Source organism: Diadema antillarum, unplaced genomic scaffold (assembly GCF_040938485.1).
Source record: "Diadema antillarum isolate AM-2024a unplaced genomic scaffold, OU_Dant_1.0 seq00000467_RagTag, whole genome shotgun sequence".
Lineage (NCBI taxonomy): Eukaryota > Metazoa > Echinodermata > Echinoidea > Diadematoida > Diadematidae > Diadema > Diadema antillarum.
The window spans coordinates 1,015,961-1,029,630 of NW_027271437.1; the positions used below are offsets into that span (position 1 = coordinate 1,015,961).

The following is a 13,670-nucleotide window of genomic DNA, read 5'->3' on the forward strand; positions in this document are numbered from 1 at the left end:
CAAAAGTGTGCACCAGATCGCTGAATTTCATGTGTGAAAATTCAAAACGTCTCCAGTGTGGGAGGGGGATACCCCCTCTCACACCCTCCCCCGTAGGTCCCCTTCCATGGACTTATACAAAGTGAAGACACACACGCATGAATCAAGAGATAACAGATACCTCATTCAACAATTCATCCATGAACATAGTCCACGAGTATTCACTTTTTTTTTTGATTGAAGAATTTCAAAATTTACCACATAAAGTGTGTTGAATTTCACTAAGAGTGGAAAAGTTCCTTGTGTGGTGGAGGGCTTTCTCACCTCGTTTCGATGGCCCCATCCCGTCCCTTCACCTCCCCCTGCCCCCCCCCCCCCCCCCCCCCCCCCCCCCCCCCCCCCCCCCCCCCCCCCCATTTACTGAAACGCTACTCATGATCCGGCAACCGACGATGGGTCAGGGGTTCAGCACCCCTGTGAAAAAAGTTGCTCCCAGGGGCCTGGCTTCTCGGGATCTTTGGTGGGTCTGTTTAATGGTCTTTTGGCCCCAGGACCATGGTTGGGTAACTTTGGCCTTATGGACTCCCTACTCCTGATAGAAGGTTGGGGTTGGTCCCAGGTATCGATGTTTCTCCTTTTGCAAAGTTCTGTTGAATACACAATAATATGAGAAGAATGAATTGTATGCCACAATAATACAGTAACAGTATCATTTTGTTATGCTATATATATATATATATATATATATATATATATATATATATATTTACATTTACGATCACTTTTATTGCAGAAGTGATGAGTAAAACTGATAACCTCCAAATTAAAAATAAAGTCGAAATGTTTATAACATATCTGTTAAGCTTCTTAATGCGTATAAATGACCTGATTGATTATCTGGATATTTACAGTCAGTCACTTCAAGAAAACGTCAAAAAGGTCAAAAAGTCAGTAATGTTTGGAGATAGCAAACATCACAGCTTCAAAAGAAAAGGTAAAGTTTACCAGCTTATATAACTTCTGGCGGATGTCTTTATTACTTATACAGTATAGATTTTCCCGGTCATTTTAATTTCTTAAAAGTTCAATTTAATATATTTGTAGTTCAATTTCGGCACAAGAAATCTGGAATGTGCCGATCCTAGTTCCAAATTCGTCCCTTTTTTATCATTTTGAACAAAGTGTATTCATTCACGTTGTCACACATTCTGGTTATTTACAATTCAGATTCGTCCGACATATTCGCTCCATACATAACATATACAGTAATTTCGTCTTTCAGCGATCATTTTCGTCAAATTTTACTCGAAATTCATCTCATACATTTCTGTTGTGGTTTCCTGGTAATTTAAATTTTCCTGCAAAAGGTCACATTTCACCATTTAGGAGTAACAATATGATTCTTTTATTATGGAGTTTCAATTACAAATTTGAAAATGCTATAGAGAAATAGGATGCAACCTACTTAAATCCAAGCTTGTTAAGCACAGTTGCGAATAGAAGCATATTGTGAAGAACAGGTTAAGGGGCGCGCATACAACTTGGAACGACAATAAGGAAAAAGGGACATTTAATGATCGGGGGTATAGAAAATATTTTTCAAACATAATCATAGGACAGCAAATAAAACACAAGCTGCGCAAAAATCAGTGGTCCGAGATCTAACTGAAAGAGGGATAGAGGCTCATATCACCTTGTCTGAGCCTCTGAGGAAAGGTGCCTAATTCAGTGCGTACCCAAAACCTCTTTATTACCCCCTGCACTATTCATACGTTCATAGTATAGGTTTTCCCATTCATTTTCATACTTTTTTTTCACTCAAATTAATCGTAGTTCAATTATGGCCTGAGAAACTTGGCACATGCCAATCCTAGGTTCAAAATCGTCTTTTGCCGATTTTTTTCGAAGAAAGTCTATTCAATTTAGCCTTTGCCACACATTCTCGTTATATTCAAATTCATACGTCATACTCGCTGCACACATAACAGCAAAAGCAGTTTCATTTTTTAGCGATCATTTTCCTCAAATTCTTAATCAATTTCATCTGATATCTTTCCTGTTGTGGTTTCTTGGTTATTTAATTTTTTCCTGCAACCGTCACTTTTTTGGACATTTAGGGGCAACATACACACACGAATACCCCATCCCACCTAAAATGATCGCTAAATTGATTGCGAAATTGCTTTTGCTGTTATGTTTGCATCGAGTGTGACAGACGAATTTGACTTGTAAATGACGAGAATGTGTGACAAATGACTCAATTTAATAGACTTTGTTCAGAAATGATCGACAAAAGACGAATTTGAAACGAGCATTGGCAAATTCAAGATTTCTTGGGATGAAATCGAACGAAAAAAATATTAAACGGAATCATTAAACGGAAGTTTGGAAAAGAAAGAAAAACCTATATATTATTATGCATATTTGAACTAACTCACATTGTCCGATTGTGTCGTTCTAATTTCTTTGGAAGGTTTAACCAAACTGAAAGAAAGATATTATTCAGAAGGGTGAAGGTTCAGGTGTGAGTTTCTTCAGTTTGTCTCCCTCTATAATCAAATTTGTTAAGATCGCAACTGCATGCTTTGGTTCCTTTTTTCCGACATGTATGTTGATTTACAGATCAGCGGTTGCGATCTTAACAAATTTAATTTGTAGAGAGAGACGAACTGAAGAAACTCACACCTATAATCAAACTACTTGGAAATGAATACGTCATGAAGTGCCTTATGCAGTATCAAAGGGATGTTACAGTTTTGATTGAGGTAGGGCATCAGGTTTTCAACTTTTTTTGTGTGAGTTATGAGAACCTCTATTGGCTGCTGAAAGAATACATACCTCCAAGAGAAAATTATAATTAGTTTGAAGAAAGTTGGTAGTGAAATGCCTGAGATATCAAAAATACAGCTATCCTGATAAAAAGTTGGTCCCTTGTTTTTTAATATCTCAGTTAAATGCACATCAATCATCAGAGTCCAGATGGTATATCATTTCATTTCATTTCATTTCATTTCGTTTATCTCCAAATTCTCATTAAAATACATGTAACAAAGAACAAGGTGAAGATAATAATATTACATCCGGTAACAATATACATGTACAAGAAAGACAAGCACAATGGAGAGGGAAAAAAAAAAAAGATTGTGAAAAAAGGAAATTGTAAGAGAGAAAATGGAGGAGTCAGCAGAGGTCATTGGGCTTGCTACGGCTGGACTCCCACTTAAGATTTTACCGTATGAACATCATAAGATACGCTTAAAAGAAGGAAAAGAAAGAGGATTAAAAAAAATAAAAACAGGCAAACTGTGAGTGAAAAATATGTAAAAATTACACATTACAGACATTACATGAACGTTTGATAAAATTTCTGAAGAAACTTCAATTATGATTATTCAACAAAAATCTTTTATATCTACGTTTAAAAGAGGCAAGGGAAGGACATAACTTCATTTCATCAGGCACATACATTTTATTTCCAAACTCGTATATTTCAACATATCGTCAAAGACAGAGGGGTCATAACTTACGAGTACACATATAAATGAGGCGGTTTGTAATTTACATATATCAAATACAGTAAGAAGCTGGAGCTTTTTAAGCAGAGGTTGGGAAGGTGTTGAAGCGTGAGAATTTGTTATTGCACGTAATGACCTTTTCTGAAATGTGAGCACACGAATTAAGAGAGATTTTGCACATTGACCCAAGATCATTGAACAATATGTTAAATGTGGCAATAAAGTTGTGTTATGAATATATGATAAAATCCTTCACGATAAAAGATGTCTTATCCTATAAATCACACCTGTTGCACAGGATATTTTATGCAAAACATCATCTATATGAGCGCCCAAATATGATGTTAATTTAACATAACACCAAGAAATGACGTACAAGAAACTCGCATACCTTTTGAATATTTATAACAATATCGGCTATATCATCTGCTATTCTCTAATTTTGCTGTTTAAATACTATGCAATTTGTTTTCTTCATATTACTCAACAACTTATTTGATAAAAATCATTGCTCAAGTTTGGGTATTTCAGTTGCTATGATAGATGTTACTTGGGTGGCGTTTCTACGAGATATAAATACATTTGTATCATCAGCAAAAATAACTGAACTCAAGTTACTACTAACAATTTGTATATCATTTATGTACAATAAAAATAATAAAGGGCCTGTTATAATAATTTAATTATAGTTATTTGGCAGAGGTAAAAATGGCAGAGGTGAAAATGTCAGAGGTAAACATAATTACCTCTGACATTTTTACCTCTGACATTATTACCTCTGACATTTTTACCTCTGCCAATCTTACCTCTGCCATTTTTACCTCTGCAATTTTGCCCCTTACATTTTTACCTCTGACATTTTTACCTCTGCCATGTTACCTCTTTCATTTCTACCTCTGTCATTTTTACCTCTGCCATTTCTACCCCTGACATTTTTACCTCTGCCATTTTTACCTCTGCCATTTTTACCCCTGCCATTTTTACCTCTGCCATTTTTACCTCTGCCATTTTTTCCTCTGCCATTTTTACCTGACATTTTTACCTCTGACATTCTTACCTCTTACATTTTTCCCTCTGACATTTTTACACCGAACCGATTATCCATTCCTGAATAAAGAGAAGTCTGCTTATGTACAGAATGAAAAAAACAATGGAGAAAATGTATGCTGTAAAACGTAGGAGTTTGCCTGCAAATAACAATCCGTACTAGCCTGTCACTGAATTGCACAATGGCGATTATATCAAAATACGCACGTGCCTTCATTGTAAGAAATACTGAGGGCAAGAGACACAGAGGATTAAAACAGGGCAGTTACACTGAAAACTAATAGAATAGAATACTAATCAAAGATTGTACAAGAGTTCAAAATTTGCTATAGAATGGGCATAAAAAGATACTTGCTAGGGACCTACATGTACGTCATGACCCTTACTGATACAATCTAAAATCAATACATATAAAAATATAGGAGTAATGACATGACGTAAGAGCACAAAATACACTATATACCAGGTCAACCTTTCAGGACATATCATACATTACAACTGTATACGATTACAGTCGCTGGCTGAGGAGATAATTGTTCTGGGCGATGGCTGACCCCATTGTGTCTTCAATTGTGTGAAGATTCTGCCATCAGATGTCCATGCACTTCTTGCTTGTGTAAACTTTCCTGTAGAGCTCTTGATTTTTGGCTGTCAGGTCCTCCTCGATCGAGATACCACTGCCCTTTAGCTTCCTTCGAGCAATGATTACCTTGTTCCGTGTTTTCTAGCTGCAGAATTTCACGAGGATACCGCGGTGCTTACCATCCTGTGTCTTGCTTACACGATGACATCTGTCGATGTCTGTCGCAGAGATCTCTAGACCTAGACGCTCGCGGAGTACACCAAGGGCTAGCTGTCCAGTTGATTCACTACGAGATTCCTTCAAGCCGAAGATTCGAAGTGAATTCCTTCTCGAATACTGCTGCAGGTCATGCATGAATAGTTGATGATCCGAAGAAGAGAGCCAGTACGTGTTCACCAGATGTCAACTGGGATGACAGGGAGTCGATCTCCTTTCTTTTCTCCTGTAGTTGTACTATAGGTCATGTATCTGGCCGGTGTTCTTTTCTATGTCGTCAGAGAATGATTTTGACGTCGCCTCAACAACCTCCTTGACTACTGTTTTGATGATCTCATGCATTTTGGCAAGAAATCCGTCATTTACTTCCCAGAAGTTCGTCTCCGATAGTAGCAATTGATAGATCAGCAGATTTCTTGGTTGAAGGCATGATGACGACTAATATATATGTCACAGGGAAAGCAAGGATACACAACGGTTCAGAGAAGTCGTATAGGTTCTAGAGGGCAAGTTGGCGGGCGTGCGCGGCGTGGTACAGTGTAGCAGGGATCTGCAGATTTCACCGCGGAACCACACATCAACTTCAATCACTGGGAGCAATGCATAACGACAATGAGGCAAGAGTTGGCAGAGTAGAATGACTCGGCATTAAAAATGGTGATGAGACAGCAGTTCCCACTTACGTTATATGGTAGTCAGTCCCTGGTAAGTGCATGACGTGTAGATAGTTGATATTTACATGATGAAAATAATGGACGGATAAAGAAAATCGAGAAAACTGCAGTCTATACGGCTCTGCCTAGTTCGTCACTCTAGATACCAAAATGCGAACAAGTACAAAAAACAAAACTGAAACTAAAAACATCCCCTCAACTAGGAACTAGGTTGCGCAAGTGTGGCTACACGTACAGTCCGTGGATAACATCTAGACAAATTGAAAATGAGATGCAAAAACGTAGAGGTCCGTGATACGCTCGCTATAGAGCGACCATCTAGCCCGACCAGACGCTGTTAGTACGCTGTGTGCGAATACAGCGTCTGACAGTCGAGGCATGCAGCTTCAAAGTGGGGAACCTCAACACAACTACAAAACTTTTGAAAATTTATACGTTTCTCCGAAAAACAGTATACGTTACTCACGTTAAATACATGCTTGTATTACAGCAACATTGTTCGCCACACCGGGTCCATAGAGAGCCCTCGCGATAAGTCCGTGGAACAATAACAACAACAAATTCTTTCTGGCGCAATTCCTGACCGTCGGGGTTCATCGTTGCACAATTCAAAATGACGCCTTGACCTCTGCGAATTATGCGCATGCGTACTGCCCAACGGAGCGGAGAGATCTTATGCGTGCGTGCGCTGCTTGAGTGTACCAGCACACGGTCGACAGCGCGACCTTTTGAAAGGGCATTCACATCACGTGACCTCCCGATATTAGAATTGGTCTGGCGTGAAAGATGATGTACCGTTAGGACATGCTGGATATAATCATCAATTTCGGTAAGTTGCATAACGTGAATTTGAATATTGATAGCATAGATATAGAGTCTCATTATTGAAGATTGTATTAGAAGAGTTTGAGGTCACAAAAATGATCTAGAGTATCAAAATTCAAAGCGATCGCAATGCGATCGTTGTGGTACTCTCTTCGTGGTGGGTGGTCCCGACTGTACAGCCCTGTCGCTACGTACCTACGTACAGCGACTGGGCTGTGTATAGTTAGCCATCACTGTGCTCCATGTACGTATGTGTACCGTATGTCCCAAAAAGAAATTACAGCGGTACCCTCCGCAATGTTAACTTTAAAATAGTGAATTATGTAATCAATCCAATTACAATTTCGGGGGTGGAAACTATCACTCATTGCCCACATCATACAGAAAACCCCATCTGATTTTCTTCAGAGGTCAAAGAGAAATAAGGATTTCTGTAGAGCATGCCAGGAATCCTTTCTCTCCAAGTTCTGACCATTAATTCTGTTCACACATTAATTAGGTGATCCGAGTATCCTCTCAATTTCAAAATTATACCATTACTTATACTAGGTGTTTCAAAAAACATTTCCCACTTTTGATTCTTAATAATTCAAAAACTATATATCAGATAACACTGTCATTGATATGAGTGATAGCTGAATAGTGTACAATTTGGTTGAAGGTGGTTTGAATATGAAAGCATAAATAAGTTTCATGAAATCCATGATTAATTTCACAGTTAGGTTCCAGACTTTGCTCTGTTTTCAACCCTCTGTACAAAATTTCACTTTGCACAGGGGTCAATGGGTGTGTATGGGAGTGTGTGGTTAACACCCTGACAATGGTCCTGAACAATGGCCAGGGTTTGAATGCTTCATTATTCATTCATGAGAAATCCCACTATCACAGCTAGTCTTTATTCAGCCTCTGGCAGTATCTGTGTAAAGTCAAACGCCTGTCGATACTGTCGTTGAGTCTCGTCAGTGCTCTCCCTACTTCTGAAAAACAAATTTACATTGTACAATGAATACCTTCTGTTCTATCGTAAACGTGGTGACAGGAAGTAAAGAAAATCAATTAGAGTATACACTTGTGTATATGGAGCCTTAAATAAATCTACTCTGAAACAAATCACCCCAATGATAAATGCTGCTGAACTCTTTACCAAAAATGATCTCTTTTTATCGAAAAAGCGAAAAATTTGTCAGACTATTTAAATAGTAGACAGTTGTATTAAAATGAGGAACTTTAGATCATTTATGCTTATTCATATCCCAAATTTAGTGATATGTCAGAAGCAAAATTTGAAAATGATTGCCAGCTAGAATGAAATGTGGTGTTTGCAAGCACTTTACCGTGCATGAATTCAGACTAGCAGTGCCCAGGGCAATCCACATGAATCATTGATTAAGCATTCATGTGCCAGGGAGCGCCAGACTGACACCTAGCCAACAGGTGGTTCAGGCATGTCCATTGTTCAGGGCCATTGTCAGCACACACTCACATACACATCATCGGTTCCTGTGCAAAGTTCAATTTTTGTACAGAGGGTTAAGATTTGACCAATATCTGAAACCTTACTTCAAAATCAATCTTAGATTTAATGAAACAGATTTATGCTTTCACGTGCAAATTACCTTCAACCAAATTGTACACTATCCAGCTATTACTCATATCAATGACAGTTTTATTGAATGAATAGTTTTTGAAATATTTATGATCAAAAGTGGGAAATGTTTTTTGAAACACCTAGTATGTATCATGTCCAAAAGACGACAGATCTAATAAAATCATTGTGATCAGTCGACCGTGACGTTACTATGACGTCATTATCTGAAATCACATTCTCATTCATATCTCATTAACTGAATGGAATTTCTCAATGAAATTTACGTCGTATAAGTGAAGTCAAGCTCTTTCTACTCATAGTCTCAAAAGTCATCTCTACACTATATACGCGTACGCGCTTGTTGAAATGTCGACATGGTTCAATCGAGCTCAATATTTTTCTGCACACGCTTCAGATCATTTGGAGCATTTTTCAAAAAAAAAAATGGACGGACGCGTACGCGCGCACGCATATACGCGAGCCCAGCTCGTATACAATAGCAATTTCCCGTTTTTTCACATGCATATCGGATGTCTGAAATGTCAAGAAATTATTCTACCAAGTTCCAAGTCAATCCGACTCCATATAAAGTCATACGGGTCCGTCAATGTTGAAATTCCGCGCGCGCGTCAGTGGCGAAATACAGTGCAACTATGCCAAAAAACCGCCAATTTTAAATATCATTTTACTCGTCAGGATGGACGGTGACCGTCCCCCCCCCCCTTCCCTACATATTCTGAAAGCTGATGAGTTGTACATGTCAATTGATTGTTTGGCGATGTTGGAAAAATGATTAAAAGATGTCAAATTTCTCAACAAAATAAAAAAAGTAAATTTTCAAAATGACGTCATCAAATTTCAAGTTTACTCGAGCGTATCTCACTTATCCTTCAACAATTTTCACCCAGATTTCAGCATGTTGTAGCTTATGAAATGCTTTTTCATTAGTGTGTGTAAAAATTTTGATCGGATGACGGCAACCTCTCGTAAAAACAGATTGAAAGTAACCTTGTCAAATTTGACCAGTTTACGTGTTATCTCTATGGGAGTGCAGTTTTTCTGGAAATGAAAATTGACAGGACTATCTTTTACGAGGCCTAGCTCACTTATCCTTCAGTGAATTTCTCCCAGATTTTAATATGTTGTAGTTGAGACTTTGGACTTTGGAGACTCTGGACCTTTTGTCATACAATGTTGGGATTACGTCGAAAAACTTGGTTAAAATTGACATTTGGCTTCGATGTAGCGTCATTTTGCTTAATACACAGAGCCTATGGGGATGAAATAGCTCAGTGGATAGCGCATCCGAGTTTTAATCTAAAGGTCCCAGGTTCGATGCTCACCCCTGCTTTTTGCTTTTTCTTAAACACTTTTTTTCTTCTTCTTTTTTTAGTTAGTCTTATTCTCCCTTCCTGACTTTATCTTTTTCTGATTTTTTTTTATGCTTCTCCTCCAAATTTCTATACAATAACTCAACTTTTTTTATTTTACTTTCTTTCTTTCACTTTCTGTGCAATAGATCAAAAGTAAACAATGGCTATCAACCCCATATTTTGCACATGTTTAGTTCATGTCACGAACATCATTTCATTACATAACACCTACTTTCTCCGACACCATCTTGGGTAGGTAAATTAGGGTCAAATGTCAAAAGTGTTTAATCCTGTATCTTGGTAAATACAAGTCATATCTTTCCCAAATTTTGCACTCATAAGGAACATGTTGCAAGAATCATTTCACAAATTAACAACTTTTTGCTCAGACGCCATCTTGGCTGAGTAACGTGGGTTCAAATGTCAAATATACTTCATTCTGTAATCTCATTAGTGTATATGGTATCACCGTCATATTTTGCACACACATGGACCTCAATAGATGGATCATTTTGTAAAATAACGACGCTCTGGTCGGACGCAATTTTGGCTGTGCAAATGAGGTATTATCTCTATGGGAGTACATTTTTTCTGGAAATGAAAAATGACATGACTGTTTTTATCGAGCACTAGCTAATTTATCCTTCAATGAATTTCTACCAGATTTTAATAATGTTGTAGATGAAACTTTTGGCTATCGTTCATGAGATCCATATTTTTGTTGAAAGTCGGGATGACGTCCAAAGACCTGCTTGAAATTGAAGCTTAACTTCAATGTCGGGAGATATGTCTGTCTTTCGGTGACTTTCTTTGCAATAGCTCAACAAAACACGCCCTTTCACCCCCACATTTTGCACATGCTTAGTCCATGTCATGCACATCATTTCATAAAATAACAATCGATTCATCAGACACCGTCTTTTGTAGGTACATTAGGGTCAAAGGTCATAAATGTTTCTTCGTCCTGTATCTTCGTAACTAATTGTCCTACCTTTGACATATTTTGCACATGTATAGACCATGTCGCACGAATCATTTTTTTCATAGATTAACAAACTTTTGCTCAGATGCAATCTTGGGGGTGCAAAGTGGGATCAAAGGTCAGAACATATGCTATTTCCATTTTAAATCTGTAGTCAGGTTTGATTCCCTTTTTCTTCGATGAGAATCTCACATCATTTATTTATCGGATCACCTAATTTGTCAGTCTTGACAAATTCCAAATCTAGTTTGCAGTTCCAAGAGCATCAGAGTGCAAAATTTGGAAAAATCAGTCCCATGACACGTTTTACAACAATCCATATTTCTCTGTGACTACGTAACCAAATTGAATGGGTTTTTTTTTTCTGTGATATAGAGCTCAGGTGCTATATTTTAAGAAAATGATTACAGTTTTTCGGGGGGCATACTGTGTAATTGTTAAAACATTTCCAACTTTTGATCCTTAATTACATGGTTGGTAAACTATATATCAGATATCACTGACATTCATATGAGTTATAGCTGAATTGTGTGCAATTTAGTTGGAGGTGATTTAAATATGAAAGCATGAATCACTTTCATTAAATTCATGATTAATCTTAAAGTTAAGTTCGATATTTTGGTCGAATTTGAACCCTCTGTTCAAGACTGAACTTTGCACAGGAACCAATGATGTGTATGTGAGTGTGTGCTTACAGTGATCCTGAACAATATAGACATGAATACCACGAATACCACCTTTTCAGAGCTCTACTGACTATCTGGACTCTTGCTCCAAGGTACATGACAATTCATGATGGATTGCCATGGGCACTGACAGTCTGAATTCATGGTAAAGGGTAAATGCATGCACATGAAAAATAGTAAGCACATGTTTTCATGTGCTTGCATACACATTTCAGGATGAATAAAGACTAGCTGTGACAGTAGAATTTCTCATGAATATGTAACCTAGTATTCAAACCCGAGTATAGCCATTGTTCAGGACCATTGTCTGGGTGTTAACCACACACTCCCATACTCACCAATTGACCACTGTGCAAAGTTAACGTTTTGTACAGAGGGTTGAAAATAAAGTAAAATCTGAGCAATAAGTTCAAAATAAATCTTGAATATAATGAAACTATTCAGCAAGAGCTTATATCAATATCAGTGTTATCTTATATACAGTTTTTTTTAAGGATCCAAAATGAGAAATATTTTTTTCTTGGAATACCTAGTACCACGGACTAACAAACCCCTTCCTTCCTGGTAAGATTTACAAAATTTACTTATCTCCTTTATCTTAACGTATAATTACCTTCTAAGTTTAGATGATCTTATCTGAGAAAATGTTTTCCGAAAGACTATAGGTAATTTGGATTTGGGCTATCTATGACAAAGAGGAACGACTTGCACAGCATTTCAATCATGATTAAACTTTTGTTGCCCGATACTTAAAGACTTCACATTGTGCGAATTATTGAAGCATATTGCCCTTTTGTTTTCTTCTTACCTGACAACACTGATTCAAGTTTTCTGAGGTGAGTAAGGCAAGTGTGAGCTTTGTCTTCAATAGCTCTAAACTGTACGTCCATACTCGGGATCATTGACCCTCGTAGGTCATTAGCCTTCATCTCTTCTGACCACTGCTGGTAGTTTGTGATGATTTCCACCTCATTGCCACGAGCTAACATTTCCTTTCCTCGCTGGTGAGATTTAGAAAATTTAGCCAGTTCCTCTGTCTTCACTTTCCGTAATTTATCGTTGAATTCGCGCTGTAGGATCGCAAGTGATCTGAACGACTCGTCGAATTTGCTCTTGCTGTTTCTGATGACACGTGATTCCAGGAGAGGGTGTCCAGTAGGGTATTTCTGTTGGAGATCATTGATCATCTGCTTGGTTTCATCACTGGCGTCAAGAATATTTTGCATTGCCCTTGTTAAGACAACCGTCTTCGCTGGCGTAACACTGTGGCTGTAGTGATTTTCCATCGAACACTCGCTGCAGATGAGTTCCTGGCATTTTTCGCAAAAATACTTCATGAGATTAGGTTGATGCTTCTTGCAAACCGGTCCTGTCTCCTTTGTAGGTCTAACTCTGTGATCAACGGTGGCATCCTTATTTTTCAGTGCCTCGACCATCCTATTGGCCAAGATATTCGACTTTAGCTTGGATATTCCCAAATTTCTTTCGATAAACGTCTCTTGGCGACATTCTGGGCAAACAATCCTACGTCTACCTTTAGCTAAAGCAGCTATGCACTTTTTGCAAAATGTGTGCCCACATGACAGGTCCTTTGCTTCTTTGAATGTTTCCATGCATACGGGACATTTAAGTTGATGAGCTATCGCGTCTTGGTAAGCCGCCATATTGTAGATACTATATTTCCAATACGTTGACACACCTGGCTTCAGACTGATAGATCTTTATGATCAAAACTTGTGGAGATGGCTGCTAAGACGTCTTTCATTAACACAAGAAATCGTTGACACAAACGCACTCTCGGCTACCACCGAATTGTTTGGGGCTTTATAGCAGTTGTGCTCTCTCCCCTACTCAACGAACATACAAAATGGTTGGCGCTTTATTGCATGCACAAATAAAAGGATGTATACAATGCACTATATCACATTTGCTAATAGGGCGGAATGCGTCGAGATAATGTTGGGAATCCCCATCGATTCAATCCTGTATGAAATTGTCAATAGCACCGAGAAATGGGAAAGGCCATGCTCCGTTGTTGAAGGGTTTCCACATTGACTACATGCTGAATGATTGTTGAAATGCTGGATTGCAGAGAGGACGATCCACACTGACTCGTCTGTTCCGTATCGTTTCCTGGCAGTTATGTGAGTGGGTGTGAGTGTGGGAGTGGGTCATTGTATGTGGACAATGACAATGGCAATG

At 38.2% G+C, this 13,670-nt stretch overlaps 1 protein-coding gene across 1 annotated transcript; it reads right to left on the reverse strand.

The window, feature by feature from the left end:
• Positions 1 to 444: 444 nt before the first annotated feature.
• On the reverse strand, positions 445 to 13,306 carry LOC139733299 (E3 ubiquitin-protein ligase TRIM50-like). The gene is made up of 2 exons (XM_071644137.1): positions 12,277 to 13,306; positions 445 to 626 (listed from the first exon to the last, which is right to left on the reverse strand). The coding sequence occupies exons 1-2, from the start codon at positions 13,130 to 13,132 to the stop codon at positions 445 to 447; spliced, it is 1,038 nt and encodes a 345-aa protein (XP_071500238.1). The 5' UTR covers positions 13,133 to 13,306.
• Between the last annotated feature and the right edge of the window lie 364 nt (positions 13,307 to 13,670).

Bases quoted from the DNA above. Each gene is read 5' to 3' on its own strand.
- LOC139733299 (XM_071644137.1), bottom strand. From the start codon at position 13,132: ATGGCGGCTTACCAAGACGCGATAGCTCATCAACTTAAATGTCCCGTA. The intron at 627-12,276 runs GTAAGAAGAAAA...TGTATTCAACAG, and splicing joins ACTTGAATCAGTGTTGTCAG to AACTTTGCAAAAGGAGAAAC.